Raw genomic sequence first — 17,166 nt, forward strand, 5'->3', positions numbered from 1 at the left:
TGCGACGCTGAAGAGAACAATGACAGTAGAGTAGACATCCATCCGCAGTGACAGACACGCGCCAGAACGCCCGGCCAACATGATATATCCCAGGTAAGAAAATCAGGGACGAACACCGTAGGCCTGCCTCGCCATATCCGCCGGTGGCCGAACCACGCCCACCTGTAAAACCCATAGACTAGTAGTGTGACAAAGGGAATACGTGAAGAAGATGTCGTCTAGCGTACGCTCCGAAGCTAACGCACGGTAGCATGGTAAAATGAAAAAGGTCAACAAGAACAAGGAAGCTTAAGCTGAAACAGCTCATGCCTTGGCCTTTGGTGTTGCCTTCTTGGGCGTCGCCTTCTTCTTGGGTGTGGTCGCCTTCTTCGCTGCGGCGGTCTTCTTTGCTGCTGGTGCCTTCTTGGTTGCCTTGGTTGCGGCGGCGGGAGCCTTGGTCTTGGTGACGCGGCCAGACTTGGTCTTTCCTAGCACGCGCGATACCTCCTCCTCGACGGCGGGGGCTGCGGTGGGGGCAGTCTTGCGGGGTTTGCTGGCGTTGGCCTTGGGCTTAGCGGCAGGGGCAGCTTTGGTAGCAGCAGTTGTGGCAGTGGCCTTCTTCGGGCGACCGACAGCCTTCTTGGGAGCAGCAGCCTTGGTGGTGGTGGCCTTGGCCTTCTGTAGAGGAAGTCAGACATGTAGGCTCATGACAGCAGGCAGATACTTACAGTGGTCGTGGCCTTCTTGGTGGCGGGGGCCTTCTTCTCAGTAGTCTTCTTCTCGACGGTCTTCTTCTCAGTGACCTTCTTCTCGGCCTTGGTCTCAGACTTCTTGGTAGCGGTGGCAGCGGCAGGCTTGGCCTCCTTCTTCGCAAGCTTTACTGGTCCAGATGTGCCTACATGACGCGTCAGTAAGGTTCAGATGGCTCATGACACGTGCGTGTAGGGTACACAGCAGCGACGTGTTGAAGACGTGTTGTCGCGCAGACTTGGTGGAGAGACACTTACCCTTGGGACGCGCAAAGTCACCCTTCTCCTCGCCGGAAGTAATAGCACGGTTGACGTGACTCCTGAAGGCAGCATCGCTAAGGTTGCCGACCTTGTTGTTGGCTTGGATGTACTTCTGGATAGCTTGACGGCTGTTGGCGCAAAGTCAGCGTGAGTTCTGAGGTACGCGCCCTTTCAGACGAAAGCATGCCGCGACACATGAGCGACGGCATGTGGGGATTAATTTTACTAACCTTGATCCATTTCGTTCCTTAAGCTGTAGCATGCATAGAGCTCGTCAGTAATCATGTTCACTTGAGGGAGTAATGTCATGGAGCGTTATTGTGATTTGCGCTGAAGTTGGCGTTGCGAGCTGTCGCAAGCTGTCGCAAACTCATATGCAAGGCAACACGCCTGGGATAGACTCACGTTGATGATAGCATCCTTAACCATGTCTAAAAGAGTCAGCATTGACCGGCGACAAAGACGCGACTATCGGGCAACCGACGCGACCGCGTTGGGCTGAGATATCATAGTACATACCGATGTAGGAGCCATGGGCAGGTGCGGCAGCGGCGGCCTTGGCCTTGGAAGGGGTGGTGTTCTTCTTGGGAGGCATTGCTGCTAGTGGTTTGGATGGGAAGATAGACGCGTTACTGATGCTTCGAACGAGAGGGCGAACGTGAAAATCGATGGAACGATAGTGGTGGTGGGAAGTCTGGAAGTCGCTGAGTTGGGGCAAGCACGCGGCGGGTGGGGTATGCGCCGTTCTTATACTTTTCAGGGATCAGAATCGGCGCCCCCAGATCACCAACTCGAAGGCGCTAATCTTCCAGGCCTGATCAAGATGCGCTTCAGTTTGATCTCATGTTGCAATACTGCCGCCTACGCTGACTAGGCGCCGTGCGGCTGCTGTCCGTTCGATTTGTTGGGGGTCTTTCCTGTCTCCCTGCTGGAAGCGCAGCCCTTCACCCCATCTCCTCTCCTTCGAGTCGCTCTTTTCAACTTGGTGACGCTTGACCATGGCCAACGCATGCCAGGAGCCTTACCACAGGCACCTTTGGCCTCGAGCTTCAGTCGTGCCAGTAGTCTCTGCTTGTTGTTTCGTCTGAGTCATCTCTGTCAATCCACGATAGCTGCAGCTTGCGTCTTGAAGGAATCGATTTTGCGCAAGCTTCCGCTCGAATCCTCGAAGCCTATTGACGAGACGCGTTGCTACATGCTTACTGTTTGCTTTTTCTCTATGCCAGTCTTGTACTCGATGGAATGCTCCATTATTTATGTTGGCTTGATAGGCTCTCGGGACTCGAGTCTAGTCTTGATGGTTGTGGTTTTGGCGATACATGCGTCGCGTCATCTACCTTCCATGGTGTTTCGCTCTGCGCGCCGACACCTCGAACACGACCCGCCTCCACGCGTACAAATTGGCAAAGCAAAAACATCCTCCTTGTTTTTGGGTATTGCGCAACGCATACATAGATTTTCAGAGCATTCCCTCGAGCGTGTCGGCCAGCATGGTGTTGAATTGATGACGTGTTGCAGTGTGTCAGGCGGGGTGATCACGCGTACAATTCTATCGCTACAATCCTCTTCCGCACAACCTCTGTTGTTAAAGCATAATTGAGTGCCTTAAGAACCCAAAGCGCATACCCAAAGGCTCATTTTCTGAGTAGCGGATCCATCCAACCTATATACAATGCGTTGTGGTTGGCATGCGAACGCGGCGTTGTTTCGCGGCTCTTGGCCAGACAGTGTGGGACAGCCCATCACTGATTGCCAGCAGCCAACATACGGAAAGCCGACATTAGCCACTTGTAGGAGATAGCCTAGGGCAGACGTGAACTGATGTTTAGTATAAGCTCATATCTATATATCTGGTCTTCCGAGTATCCTACAATGCGCGGATGTCTTACCTGGGCACGCTGCATGATCCTGCTAGTAGAGAAATTACCTACAATAACTTCTACGACTAGGGCCGGTTCTTGTGCTCCTACAAAGTCATCTCTCATATTAAAGGACATAGCTCTCATCCACACTACTCTGTAGTTGTTGGGGAGTTTGGGTTGGTATGGCCATCGGGTTTTTGAGTGTTCTAATATTGTGTTCGGGTCGTGGGATATTGCAGCACTAAAACCGCCCATGATAGAAATTCAAAAAATCTTAACGCCATCACTTGCGCCATGATAGCCAAAAGATACTTAGAAAACCAAATCACCACAGCGACAGAGTAACATTGTCTTTTCCACAGGTTGTAGGAGGCTACCTAAGTAGTTCTGAATATACCAAAAGAGTGGACTTGTGCACACCTTCTTTGGAGATGCCAGCATTATACCTACAACCCCAGCGCAGTCAAACTACACTGACAAGCCTTACACGAAGAAAACGGCAATATGAGAAGGGACATTGGAAGGATAGAGCTTAGTACGCAGAATCATGTACATCACACGACATTCAATACCTAGGTATGTCGGAGCCATCGAGAGGCTAACATTAACCACCATTCCGGGTAGTGATGCATTACTATGTCGGAACACAAGGCTTATAGTCAATTCACGAGAAACACAGTGAAATAGAAGGAGCGTACACAGCAACATCGCGAGGAAGTTCGAGCCGTATTGAAGCGAGCCGTCTGCTTCGATGTTACTTTCGTTACTGTCGGGAAGAGCGAAACGAACAGCCGTTTGCCGCGTACAGCGAGGCCGTGAAGACATAATATAGGGACGTAAGAAGGAGATTCGTCGAGCACAAAAGTCGCGGACGTAAAAGGGTGGTGTGGGACGCGCTCGATATCGTGTTGTTTGGGCTGGTTCGTCTCGGAATCCGCGGGCAGATAGGTTGACGTCTTTGACGCGGAAAGTGATGTGGCAATAGTCTAGATGCGCATCTTGATAAATGAACACGAAGTTCAGTAATTGCCTCATCACTCCGGATTTGTGGGGTACGACCTGTGCTCTTGTTTGAGAGCGATGCTCACCTTTGTGCCCTATGTGCCATCTCAGTATTAGGTACGCTTGTGAGTCTGATGTGCAGCTCTCGCCAAACTCGAACCGATTTTTGAGCTGGCACTGTGATACGGTCTCATTACTTTGAGTACATTGGAATGGCATTTTCCGAAGACGCGTGGACTGTTGTGTTCAGCTTGATGCACAAATCGCCGTCAGTACCGAGGACTGCTTCGTCGCGAACCCCTTTTCGCTACACCGCCATGCAACGATGCAACCCGAGCAGAACACGAGCAACGACGATTGTCGCCCATCCCAATGTTGTTTCGACCGTGAAGGTCGGTCAAGGAGCGTTCGGTCATGCGATCTATTCTTGTGTCTCGCCTGTCGGCCGGCCAATAGGATCACCTCGGGCTGTTAGCCCGGGTTCAAAATTGGCAGCAGCTAGCCAGCCTCCGTTAATTCATTGCTGGCATCGGCCCGTCGACGTGTCCACCGCTGCGTCACTCACCACACATTCCATTCGACGTTTTGCGCACACGCCACGTTTGCTTGCCGGCATTTCGGAGAATAGGCCTCGCACGACCCTGAGTAGCAGAGACCATCGTGGCGCATGCATTATGCGAGACCAAAATATGGAGCATACGGAAGATTCTATGGGCCAGTGCTCGTGTTCGGATCGAATGTGACCTCATGTTGCTGTATTGTTGGGGTTACTCTCGTACGGCCGCGAGGAGACTGTATACGAGGTCGCTGTGTATATAACAGCTGGAGGTCTTGCTCTATAGATCATCATCCAACACAAACACATTCAAACATCAAGACTACATCCACCAACCAGCTTACCATCTTCACCCTACACTACTTCCACACCCAACTACAATCAAGATGAAGTTCACCACCGCTGCCATTGCTGCCACCGCCGCCAGCCTCGTCACTGCTCTCCCCACCGACTCCAAGATCAAGGACGGCGATGTCTTCACAATCCAAACCATCCGCTCAGGCAGCGACTTCCAGTACAGCACCTTCCAGGCTGTCCAGAACTCCCTCGTGATCAACGCAGGCCAGCAGAACGCTTCCTGCGGTCCAGAACCCCACAACTACGCTTCATTCCAGCTCAGCAACGGCAGCCTCTATCTCTACACTGCCAACCCCCCTCAGCAATTCTTCGTTGACAGGTCTGGCATGGGTCAGGGTGTCATCCAATACACCACCGGTGCTCAACCCATGGTGAAGAACGGAGAAAGGACTACCTTCGCCATCAACGACGACGGAAACCTTGTCTTCCGTGACCAGACTGGCGAGGACATCGAGTTCCAGGCTTGCCAGCCTTCTCTCGGTGGCGGCTACTCCGTCTGGTTGGGCGGTGTTACCCGTCCTGCTGGAGCCGACGAGTGCTACGGCTTCATCGCAAGGGCGATCAAGGAAGAGAACCCCACCAAGTGCCTCTACACCCAGTACCCATAAGGGAACCGCAACGGACACCTTGGCTTCGTCGATCGCGGATCGTAAAGGCTATCTACACTGCAAATATTTGAGCAACATTCTTTTCTTGTAAATACAACACTTAAATAGACAATATCATTCCAACCCAAACAAACCAGATCTTGATGAAAGTGATATTGTCTGCAGTATACATGTTGACCAGCCGCTTCCTGTGGTATGGTGTTGTGGCAGTTTTCCTACAAACCCATCACACAGCTGGATGAGAGAAATGAATCGGTATTGAGGGATAGAGATCCAGCTCATGAACGAAGACTGCGTCATGCTGGGAACTCATCGCCACATTGGACGAACAGAAACCATCGAAGAAGAAAGAGAGAAGATGACGCCCATATCAAAAGCAAAACGATTCTGGCGTGGACTTGGATGGGAAAGTGGTGAGGTTCGGACTACGCCGAGCGATCCTCTGCAGGCTAGCGCGCCATGCTGATAAGCCGCAGGGTCCGCTCGTCCCTGGGCTAACGCAATCGTCGTCTTATCGCCAGGCACGCGTTACACGTGCACCCGTCACATTCGCCCTGAGACGCCATCTGACTGGTTCCCGAGCAGCAGATCACCATCATGCCCCAAACGCGGCCCTGCGTGACCTCGCCCGGCGTGATGCCTGGTACTGCGCCTTGAGTGGCTATGTCCTCTGTCCCTTTCATCCCCCATAAACACCCATCCCCAGCGCCATCGTCGGGGTGGCCATAGTACACCTACGCACTACCCTACCTCGCCCCGAACCTGTTGCACCAGTCGAATCGTCGAGAAGACATCTCGGGCTCTCCGTTGACGCACCTACGGAAAGCAACCCGGCGGCGACAGACTAGACTAGAGAACCGACCTTCCGCATCGAGCAACAGTGTATTCGCTGCTTGCGAATCAGCGACAGCAACGTGAAGGCGTGTAATCTGAGCTGCCGTTACGGGAGGGATCGATCCGCGAAAGCTTGTGTAGTCTTGTTGCACAGCGCCAAATTATCTCCTCCGTCCTTGCAGTAGTACGAGGCAAGCGGGAACATGCCGGCCATGCTAGACTCCCTGGTGGGAGCCGCGAGGGAGAAGGTACATAACGCCGCGGCTTCCACTGCAGAGATGTTGGCAGCAGAATCAACAGCCATGCCTTCTCTCAAGACCCTCAGCAAGATCGCCCTTGGTGGTGCGCAAGTCATCCTCGGCCATGGAGGACGCGTCATGGGCGACTTTACCCAAAGTTGCCCCAATGCTCAATTGAGCTGCCACAACACCACCGCAGTGGAGAACCTGTGCTGCTTCAATGCGCCGGGCGGACAGATCCTCCAGACGCAGTTCTGGGATGCTTCGCCCGCCACTGGACCAGAGGATAGCTGGACCATCCACGGTCTATGGTAACACTGCCCTTCACCTGCAGCTACCTACTCATGCTAATCATACTGTCCAGGCCCGACCGATGCGACGGCACCTATGACGCCAACTGCGACTCCTCGCGCGCCTACTCCAACATCACTGCCATCCTCAACTCCTTCGGCGCAACCGACCTTCTTTCCTACATGTCCACATACTGGAAAGACTACAAGGGCGACGATGAGTCCTTTTGGTACCACGAGTGGGCTAAGCACGGCACCTGTATCTCGACGCTCGAGCCCGAATGCTACGACGACCACAAAGCCACAGAGGAGGTGGTTGACTTCTTCCAAAAGACTGTCGACCTCTTCAAGACGCTCCCAAGTTACGAGTGGTTGAGCGCAGCGGGCATCACACCCAGCACAAGCAAGACATACACATTCGCTGCCATCCAAAGCGCGATCCAGGCCAAGCGCCCCGGTGTCGAAGTTACCCTAGGCTGCAAGTCCGGCGCACTCAACGAGATCTGGTACCACTACGATGTTCGTGGTAGCGTGCAGACTGGCGAGTTTGTTGCTTCAGACCCCGATGGCACAAAATCGACATGCCCCCAGACGGGCATCAAGTACCTCCCCAAGAACGCTGGATCCTCACCTCCGTCTACCACCACGACTGCTGGTGGACCCGCACCCACATCTGCGCCTGGAACGCCTTTCAGCGGCAAGGGCTACCTCAACGTTGTCGTCAACGGCGCGAAGAAGGGATGTATCATTTCCAAGGGCACCTGGTACACAACCGGCACCTGCGCGACTTTCACCGCTGCCGAGGCAGACAACGGCTTCACTTTGTCGAGCTCCAAGGGCAAGTGCGGCATCGTTGGTGGAGCGCTAGCTTGTGACGGCTCTGCGAGCGTAACCGGTTTCACAAACGCGGACGGTAACTTGGCTGCTGGCGGCAACGCACAATGGAGTGCAGACAAGGTTGCGTCGGGCAGTACGCAGCAAACTGTGTACGCTGGCGGAGATCACTCCGCTACCTTTTCCATTACCTGGCAGTCGGCGTAAATGCGACAGGCCTCAGCATAGACTTCTTAGCATACAATCCATGACATCATCACCTGTGAATATTGTGGCAGCCAAGCTTCAGGAAGTTGTAATTGGAATCGTCTCTCTCGACTCTGGCTGCTTTGAGTGAACAATGTCGTCTTCGATCAACGGCACAGCTGCTGCGCGGATTTTAGAAGTCCACATTTGTGTAGAGCATCATGCCTAAAGTGAATGGTCATTGCACAATCCACAGGGCACAATAGTCCTGAAAGTTCAAGTCATTTGTTTTACATTTGATTATCGAGACACGCTGGTTAAGCAGCGTATCCCATCAAGAGTGCAGGGCACGCTAAGAGCATTTCATCGCGTGGAGTCCTCATCTCCAGGTATCTAGTTTTTGTCGCCCTAATCATGTCATTCCTCGTAAATCCGATGGTGTGAGCTGTTGAATATGCCAGTCCAAATTTGCCTTTTTGTTGAAACACCTTAACCCGCTTGGACAAAGAAACGCCTGTGTACGCCGCCTACTCTGCAAGAAAATTGTGTGTAGACTTAGATGGGAAGAGGGAAGGTAACAGCCCAGGCCGCGATCTCCTTCTTGAGGTCGTTGATCTCCTGTACCTCGCCACTGGCAACCCTGCTCTTGAAGTCCTTGAGCTTGTTGTTCTCCTTGGGGAGCTCGCTCTGGATCTTCTTGCAGAGCTTGATGCACTGGTCGATGTAGTTGGCGATCTTCTTGAAGTCCTCCTCACCCAGACCACGCGATGTCATGGCTGGGGCTCCGATACGGATACCCATGGGTGTGAGAGCTGACTTGTCACCAGGAGTAGTGTTCTTGTTGCAGGCAATGTTGACTTGCTCGAGAACAGCCTCAACACGGGCACCGTCAAGGGCGAAAGGCTTCAGGTCGAGAAGGACCATGTGGTTGTCGGTACCGTCAGTGACAAGCTTGTAGTCCATGCCCTTGAAGGCAACCTCAAGTGCCTTGGCGTTCTTGATGACTTGCTGCTGGTAAAGCTTGAAGTCCTCAGTCTGCGCTTGCTTGAGCGCAACCGCGAGCGCGGTGATGGTGTGGTTGTGGGGGCCACCCTGGTGACCAGGGAAGACGGAGAAGTTGATGGGTCCCTCGAGGTCGTAGAGTGTCTCCTTGCCGGTCTTGGGGTCAGTCTTGCGAACGCCCTTGCGGAAGAAGATCATAGCACCACGGGGTCCACGAAGGGACTTGTGGGTGGTGGTAGTGACAATGTCGCAGTATTGGAAGGGCGACTTGTTGACACCAGCAGCGACCAGACCGGAGATATGAGCCATGTCCATCAGGAGGTAGCAGCCGACCTTGTCAGCGATCTCGCGCATGCGGGCGTAGTCGATCTCGCGGCAGTAAGCGGAGGTACCGGCGACAAGTACCTTGGGGCGATACATAAGGGCGTTTTGCTCGAGCTGGTCGTAGTCGATGAGGCCGGTGTCGAGGTTTACGCGGTAGGGGAAAGTCTCGAAGTATGTGGAAACAGCAGAGATCCTACTTCTGGTCAGCATGTCGTCCGAATACACATCGCTCGATCTGTACGCACTTCCTCTGGGGTGTTTGGTAGCCGTGGCTCAAATGTCCACCGTGTGGCAGGTCAAGACCCATCAGCCTGTCGTGTGGCCTCATGATGGCCTGGTAGGCCTGGAGGTTTGCCGGGCTACCACTCAAGCACTGTACGTTGACACCCCACTTCTCCGAGTCGAGGCCGAAAGTCTCAAGGGCGCGCTTCTGGCAGAGCAACTCGATCGAGTCGATGTGCTCGTTGCCACCGTAGTAGCGGGCACCAGGGTAACCCTCGGAGTACTTGTTGGACATGGGCGAGCCGAGCGCATCGAAGACAGCGCGAGAAGTGACATTCTCGGAGGCGATGAGGAGGATGGATTCGCGCTGACGCTGGATTTCTTTCTCCTGCGGTGTTTGTTAGTACAAGTATAAAGCAAGCAGGCAATGGCATAGTCATACCATAATCTGTGCGACCTCTTGGTCGGTGTCCACCAGGGACTTTTCCATGAGCTGTGCCGCGTTAGCATTGCACATCTTCTCTTTGACGCGGGGCAACATACGTCCTGGTGGGACTTGGGGAGTGCGTAGCTAGACATGACAGGCAATCAAATGAGGATGTGGTTTGAGGAGAGGGGGATTGAAAGAAAAAGATCGGAAGATGGCAGTAAGACTACAGCGCCTTTAAGCAGTCAGAGCACTAAATGTCCCTCTCATGCCAACCCCACCAATTTTTCTGGACGCGACAAAATGCCCTAGGCTCGCTTAGGTATGGCGCCATCGATAATTGCACTCTGCGGCCGGTCGTCGGAGGGACTCGGGCAGGCTTTGCGAGAGTGTGCAGTCAGACCTGTTCTTACAAGTTGTGTAGATGTAGCACATGAGTGCGCATTTCATGGTAAGACGAACCCTTTCCCGTTTCGGGTCAAAAAGGCAGGTCGACTGGCGGCTCCGCTACTGCATTTCCCCGCGTTATGCGAGAATACCCCGGATGTCCATCGGGAGATATGAGCCATGCCACTGGACAAAAGGAGGCATTGCATTTAACTTCTTTGACTCTCACCCGTCGGGAAAGCATCGCTCAAGTTGGGGCAGAAGTTCTTTGACTTGACGTATCCAATTCTCATTCTTTCATTTACTACATAAATACAGCCCATCCAAGCGTTGCTTTCAGTCGAGTCATTCCTCCTTCGTCTAACCATCGTTGGTGAAAACCAACACTCGCTCATGGATCAAATTGATCTGATGCAAACAGAATCTCCAAACGCCGGGTATGCCAGAAGAATTGTGAGCAGCAAGCTGCCACCGCGTCGCCCAAAATAAAAGGGTATGTAACTGAGCTGAAGAAGTGAAGGCCGAGTAAGCTCGGCACCAAATTACACAATCGCGCCAACAAAATGCTCATCCTTTCGTAATTATGTTTTGAATGTATTCGCAGCCGGTTCGGTCCTCTTAGTCGTTGTCGGTGAGACGGTCGAGAACAATGATGCTGAGAATCATAACGAGCAACCCGATGGTTACTATTATGAGGAGTACGAAGCCGAACCAACCAAGGACCATGGCCGATGTACCGACGCCAGACTTGACGCTGCCGTTACCCAGATCTTGCACGATGGTTGCTGCTGCGACGGATGCTGTGTGTTGCCACAAGACTGACACCAGGACGAAGATGGATGAGATGAAGATGAGCGCAAGGGCGACTTGGGAGACGGGTCGCGACGGGAAGGGCTTGACGTCGACGTCAGATCCGGTTCGCTCGTCTCGCTCCTCGTGCCATCCGGGGAAGGTGGCGAGGAGGATGAAGGTGAAGAAGGCGAGGATGATGGCGACAATGAGCAGGTATGGGAAGACAACCGCGTCCTTGAACGTGGCGGCAACCCAGACAAGGTTGAGGGGGTCCTGGTCGACTGAAACGTTGTCGACGAGCGCAGTGGCGTTGTTGGAGCAAATGAAGCCACCGCCGTCTCTGTTGATGCAGATGCCGAAGTAGCCGACGCGTACACCGAGCTGTGCGTTGCCGACGATGTTGGCAATGGCGGCTGTGACACCGGGGTCGACTTGTTCAGGTGCGTAGGTGGGTGTGAACTTTTCGTACCACATGGAGATGAGGAAGATGCCGGGGATGAGCGGTGATGTGGATGAGCATCCTGCGAGTAGCAATGCTGCGAGAATGTTAGCTGTGTCCGTCTGATGTGGTTTCGTCCCAACTTACATAGCAATATTATCGCAATTGCAATGAGAATCATGAGAACATGGTGAAAGCCGAGAAACGGTATTAGCCCTGGGGATTGTTAGTCGTGATCGTTCTCCTGGCAGCTGCGGTGTACTTACGTTGCATGCTAACCGCGAACCGTAAGTTCGCCATTGTGAATGTGTCTCTCCTTCAACTGCCTCTTATGGGCCTGTGTTCTCCCTGCGCCCCCAGAGGGCCGGGTGAGATGAGCGGGGAAGTGCACTCAGACTGCGGCTGGTGGTGGTCTCTCTCCTGTGAGGGTACGAGAGGGGAAGCGATGGCGTCTTGTCCCAAGTGTACTGCGTCGAATGCGGGATGCGGGTCGATGTTGGTACGCTCGGCTGGATGGCTCTACAGCGGCGGTGGATGCACTGCGACGACGATGGTCAGATGTCTCCTGTGTGGAAGAATATTCAAAGTGTGGGTGGTAGCGTGGAATGTGACTTCTCTCTTTGCCTGCAGCGACGGATAGTTTTGCTGTTGCGAAAATGGTGATGGCTGGTCTGAAGTGGCTGGAGGTGGTTGGCTTAGTCCATCAACAAAGCGGGTTGTCGAGGGGACCGAACACGAGCATCCTGCCCCGGCCGCCCCCAACCGCCAATCGCACGCCGCGCTACCGCTGATCCGAGCGCGTTCCTGCGTTAGAGCCTCCTGGTAATGTCCCCGTCCAGCCTCTGCATTTCCTGCGACGACGTGGCGCCTTGCGTACGGCACCGCCTAGAGCCCTGCCGCGACCGCTCTTTCGCGAGCGCCATCGCTGTCACCGCAGAACGCATCGTAGCGCGATGCACTCGAAGATACCCGCTTCGACAGCGCATACCGCCATGTACCGTATATAGCAGTCGGTGTGCCGCCGACAGTGCACGGCCGGAGATTCAACAATAAAAAGCATCACGCACCTCTATGTATCTGAGCATCCTACCATGCCACTTGGTCAACATGTCGTTCTGCGCACTCCTGTATGTTGAGTCCAGGCACATGAGAAGGCGGTCGTCGATACCATCACGTGACGCTTTCTGGGAATATGTAGGCATGGAGTCAACGCGACAGCTTCAAGGCGACCTCAACTCAGGGCTGAATGCTTCCATGGCTCGGCATCGGGCCCTGAAGTATTATCCGGTGGCCCTGCAGCGACGTCTCCCAAACATGCACACGGCGGAAGCTTGCGCTGCACCCTGTTTACATGGCGGCAGACCACCTCCTTCATAGTCCCTAGACCTGCCCGTCGAGATCGCTGATCAAGTTATAGTGATTGCGCATGCAGAATCTCAACGTACGTCAGTGATCAGCAAAGTCATTTCGTGATCATGACAACGCGAGGCTAGGTGCTGAATAGAGGCAAGCATGGGGCTCCGTTGACCTGGCGATCGGACTTGAAGCTTGATTGTTACACCCTGTGCCCTTGGAAAGACGGGATGATGTCACCGCTACTACACGTGGGGTCGCGCGTCCGGCGCAGGGACGCAGGGACCTGTAGTGCCCTGCCCCACCACCCACCAGGCATCAAACTTCACCCAGCGGTTCACGACACGCATGCTCGACTACACACGACTAATCTTGATGCTCACTTGATCAATAATCGCAACGTGGCAAGCGCGCTCAAGGCGCAGTATAACGACCGCAAACATCAGTTGGCTAGCTCTTGTCAACACGGGTCAGCCACCGTGGAAAGCTTGCTTTCATCGTTGATCCATTCTTCCATCCCTGCTCATTCGCCTCTTATAGTGATATGCGAACAAGCGAACAAGGACGGCCTATCACGAAAGTAGATGAAATCTAGACCTACTCGGCTTGCCAACTGAATGACGTCCTCGACGTGCTGGGCATACGCCGTGGTTTGTGGCTGCGCTGTTTCATTCTGGGCACATGTCAGTCAGCACTCCTGCTGAGACTGCTAACGGCAGTCACGAACCATGACGTAGCTGCTTGAGGTCCGGGGAGCATATAAGCAGTGCTCACCCTGCACTGAAGATAGACCTCATCAACATCCACACCTGCAACTTCAATCAACTCGAATCATCAACCACCTACATCACACTACCCCAAACTAAACCAAACTACCACCTTCAAGATGACCGACGCCTTCCGCAAAGACACCCACACCAAGCTTGGTGAGAAGATGGTACGCCACCTTCACCTTCCATTCTCCGCTACCTTCACTAACAACCCCCTCAGCAACCCCAATCTTCCAAGTCCACCGGCACCAAGATCAAGGAGTCTCTCACTGGCACCGGCGACAAGGTTGCCCGCGAGCTCCAGCCCGACTCCTCCAAGACCAACACCCAGTCCACCATGGACAAGGTCGGACGCAGCAAGGACAACAACGTTCACGGCTCCACCGGTGGTAGCATCGTCGACAAGGCCAAGAACACACTTGGAATGGGTCACACCACTACCGGAACCCACACCACCCACACCCACGGTAGCGGCTTGTAAGCGTTGTGCTTGCCGTTGATTGTGGAGGAAGGAATGAGATACCCAACTAAGGCATTATGAGATACCTTGCCTGCGGGCTAACGAATTAATATCCTATTACCCTACGACTTGCTGCCTGTGTCTATGTTCGACTATGCTGTGTATGCTTGATCCTGGTGACCTCCTGCTTTTGTGAAAATGTTACTGCCTATCAGCGCAGCGTAGCCACTGTGTAGCTCCTAGAAATCGAACGTGGTATAAGAACTAGCATGATTGAAATAATCAATGGCGTCAAGCCAAAGTGTTTGCGTGATACTAGACCAACTCTCGTACAGTATATGGCTACTCTATAATTTACATAACTTCGTAATAGTTGCGGAAGCTGCGAATGTACGTGCGCAATTGCTCGCTACAGGTATGAACATGGAACTCGCGATCAAGTAGGCATCGCCATCACGCCATTCCACCCGCCTGATGCGCCTGCCCCTCCGCCTCTGCCACCACGCCCAGAAGGCCTCCCTGCCGTTGCGCCTCCCGATGCTCTACTGCTGCTGCCCTTCGATGCCCGCTTCTTGACACCAGCAGAACCCTTACCAAAGCTAGCCCTCTTGCGAAAAGAGCCCTTCTTGTATCCGGACCCAGAGGCTTTCGATCTACCTCTTGCTGCTGGTGCCTTCGTTGCTTTGGATGTAGAAGGGGCTGCGCCGCCACCGAGCTGCGTGTATTTACTGTTGAACTCCGCCACGGCTTGGTTCGGGAATTGGCTGAAGTGATGACTCGTGTGAACTGCATCATCGTCGTCCTCGTCCTCGTCGCCAAACTCACCATAGAAGGATTCCTCTTCAGATTCTTCTGCAATGGGTACCTCCTCTTCGTCCTCACTACACAGGTCCACGACGAGCCGATGGTTTTGGTCGACAACTTCTTCTTCGTCATCATCGTCAATCTCGTGAATGACTCTGGATTGCTGGGGTCGGCGATTGCGAAGCTGTGGATTCCGAGGTACTGGTGTGTCGTCCCCGTAGAAGTTTCTTGTGTTGTCTACCAAGGCCAAAAATTGCCTGCCATATAGATCCACCATTTCCGGCCTGATACCCGGGATAGTCTTCATCTCATCCAGATCCATAGGTAGATCAAGACCCATTTCACGTAGTACTGTGTCTGTGAAGATGGCTTCACGGTGGTTTTTCTTGTCTTCTATGCCCTTCCTCAACTGCTTGGCTCCGTTCATGAAGTCTCGCAGAACATCGGACTGGAATTCGCTGAGTCCTTCGGTGCGTTGATCTGTAGTAATTGGAGCTCCGACACCCTTTGCTTTCGTGCTTCTTGATGGCTTGGCGACACGTATTGGCGCAAAATCGTCATCAACCACGAAATCGTCCGCCTCGTACCCGCGGGCGGTCTTACTGCGGGCGGGGTGTCGTGGAGCTTCGAATGCATCGTCATCGTCGTCGTCCTCTTCATGATAGGCAAACGATCGGATCTTCTGCTTCGGTGCGCGTACGGGGGAGGGAACATTGGTAGACGGAATCTGAGTTTGGGTTTTCTTTGCCTTCTTGACAGCGGGTGCTTTCGCGCGCGCTTTCTGTGGCGAAGAACGAACTTGAAGCTTGAGCTGCTTTCGTTTGCTCTCGTAGTCGTTGCGTGCCGAAGCAGGCTACAATCGTCAGTATGTAGAATACAGTCAGGGCAGTAAATACATACGTGTAAGTAGTTCGTCGCGAAGCCAACTTTGTTCACCTTGCTTCTTTCCCTGAAGGCCCCAGCGTCGAGCAGGTGTTGGAAGATGCGTTCGTTGTCACCGCGTTCCAAGTCCTTGCCGTAGCCCCATCCATACTCTTCTAATCCAGAGCGTTTGATCTTCGCACTGCCCGCGCCACGGAAAGCGTCCACGCACTGGTGCATCGTCACGTTGTCCTCGTGTACCTGGCTCACAAGTTTGATGGCCATGGCAGCGTAGCCCGTAAGGTCTTTAGTAACAAACGTCGCATCTGAGCGACAGTTGTCGCACGTCGAGTTGCACTTAGAGGCATCGAATGCTTCACTAAAGTATCCGAGTACTTGAGCGCGGCGACAGTCTGCTTTGTTTTCGCAGTACTGGATGACAGTTCTCAGCATATCGCTCAGTCGCTGTTTCTGCTCCCAGCTACCTTCGCCTTCCTCAATCATCTTGCGCAATATTCTCGAGTCGGCATACTGATAGTACAGGTAGCACTCTGAACGTTTGCCATCACGGCCAGCTCGACCGGTCTCTTGGTAGTAGCCTTCCAAACTCTTGGGCAGCGAGTGGTGGATCACATATCGTACATCAGGCTTGTCGATTCCCATACCAAAGGCGATGGTAGCCACTATGACATGATATTCGTTCTTCTGCCATTTGCGTTGGACTTCGGATCGGTCTGCGGATTCCATTCCTGCGTGGTAGTGATACGCACGGATGCCCACATCGGATAGCTTCTGGGCCACTTGCTCACAGCTCTTTCGTGACAAGCAGTATATGATGCCGGATTTCCCAACATATCTCTCTTTGATTAGATCAGCTATGCTGTCGATGACACCTTTGGCTTTTGGCACAACCTCGTAAGACAAGTTGGGGCGGTTGAAACTCTGGGAGAATTGACGGCAACCCTGGATACCGAGGTTTGCTACTACGTCAGTGCGGACAAGCTGGGTCGCAGTCGCGGTCAGTGCAATAACGGGTACTCCTGGAAACTGACGAACGACGTCTCCAAGTGCCTTGTAATCTGGCCGGAAGTCGTGGCCCCACTGACTGACACAATGCGCTTCATCGATGACGATGCGGGCAAGATTGCCCCCAGAATGCAATTGCTGGAAAGCACTGATCATTCTCTGGTTCTTGCTGAGCATCTCGGGTGTTAGATAGAGGATCTGTATGAACTGTTGGGGATCCCGCTGACGTAGCCCATCCATTATCATGTTCTTTTGTGCTGCGGTCGATTCTCCGTTGATCAGAAAGGCCTGCATCCCAAAGCGCTGTTTGCAGGCCTCCACTTGATCCTCCATCAAACTCAGGAGCGGAGATACTACGATGGTGACTCCTCTTGTCTTGCCTGAGGTAATTACTGATGGAAGTTGGTAACAAAGAGATTTGCCACCTCCCGTAGGCATGAGCACAAAACAGTGTTCGCCAGACAGCGTCGTGTTTATAGCTTCCAACTGTCCTGGACGGAATCCTCGCAGGCCGAAGCGGCGAATAAGGGCGGTCCTTAGAT

At 53.5% G+C, this 17,166-nt stretch overlaps 6 protein-coding genes across 6 annotated transcripts; 3 read left to right on the forward strand and 3 right to left on the reverse strand.

The window, feature by feature from the left end:
• Window positions 1-303: 303 nt before the first annotated feature.
• On the reverse strand, window positions 304-1,584 carry J4E83_002035 (uncharacterized protein; the record flags this gene model as incomplete). The annotated part of the gene is made up of 6 exons (XM_049328987.1): window positions 304-657; window positions 708-874; window positions 987-1,117; window positions 1,220-1,242; window positions 1,395-1,420; window positions 1,509-1,584. 6 exons carry the CDS (start codon window positions 1,582-1,584, stop codon window positions 304-306), a joined length of 777 nt encoding a protein of 258 aa, XP_049191959.1.
• Window positions 1,585-4,795: 3,211 nt separating this feature from the next.
• J4E83_002036 (uncharacterized protein) lies at window positions 4,796-5,374 on the forward strand (the record flags this gene model as incomplete). Its single annotated transcript, XM_049328988.1, has 1 exon — window positions 4,796-5,374. The coding sequence occupies one exon, from the start codon at window positions 4,796-4,798 to the stop codon at window positions 5,372-5,374; it is 579 nt and encodes a 192-aa protein (XP_049191960.1).
• A 1,136-nt stretch (window positions 5,375-6,510) lies between these two features.
• On the forward strand, window positions 6,511-7,778 carry J4E83_002037 (uncharacterized protein; the record flags this gene model as incomplete). The annotated part of the gene is made up of 2 exons (XM_049328989.1): window positions 6,511-6,758; window positions 6,812-7,778. 2 exons carry the CDS (start codon window positions 6,511-6,513, stop codon window positions 7,776-7,778), a joined length of 1,215 nt encoding a protein of 404 aa, XP_049191961.1.
• Window positions 7,779-8,312: 534 nt separating this feature from the next.
• J4E83_002038 (uncharacterized protein) lies at window positions 8,313-9,884 on the reverse strand (the record flags this gene model as incomplete). Its single annotated transcript, XM_049328990.1, has 4 exons — window positions 8,313-9,276; window positions 9,329-9,693; window positions 9,748-9,798; window positions 9,849-9,884. 4 exons carry the CDS (start codon window positions 9,882-9,884, stop codon window positions 8,313-8,315), a joined length of 1,416 nt encoding a protein of 471 aa, XP_049191962.1.
• Window positions 9,885-10,737: 853 nt separating this feature from the next.
• On the reverse strand, window positions 10,738-11,650 carry J4E83_002039 (uncharacterized protein; the record flags this gene model as incomplete). Its single annotated transcript, XM_049328991.1, has 3 exons — window positions 10,738-11,447; window positions 11,498-11,566; window positions 11,617-11,650. The coding sequence occupies 3 exons, from the start codon at window positions 11,648-11,650 to the stop codon at window positions 10,738-10,740; spliced, it is 813 nt and encodes a 270-aa protein (XP_049191963.1).
• Window positions 11,651-13,589: 1,939 nt separating this feature from the next.
• On the forward strand, window positions 13,590-13,954 carry J4E83_002040 (uncharacterized protein; the record flags this gene model as incomplete). The annotated part of the gene is made up of 2 exons (XM_049328992.1): window positions 13,590-13,640; window positions 13,694-13,954. 2 exons carry the CDS (start codon window positions 13,590-13,592, stop codon window positions 13,952-13,954), a joined length of 312 nt encoding a protein of 103 aa, XP_049191964.1.
• Window positions 13,955-17,166: the final 3,212 nt, after the last annotated feature.

This window comes from Alternaria metachromatica (genome assembly GCF_023757995.1).
Source record: "Alternaria metachromatica strain BMP 0045 chromosome Unknown scaffold_3, whole genome shotgun sequence".
In the NCBI taxonomy this organism is placed as follows: domain Eukaryota; kingdom Fungi; phylum Ascomycota; class Dothideomycetes; order Pleosporales; family Pleosporaceae; genus Alternaria; species Alternaria metachromatica.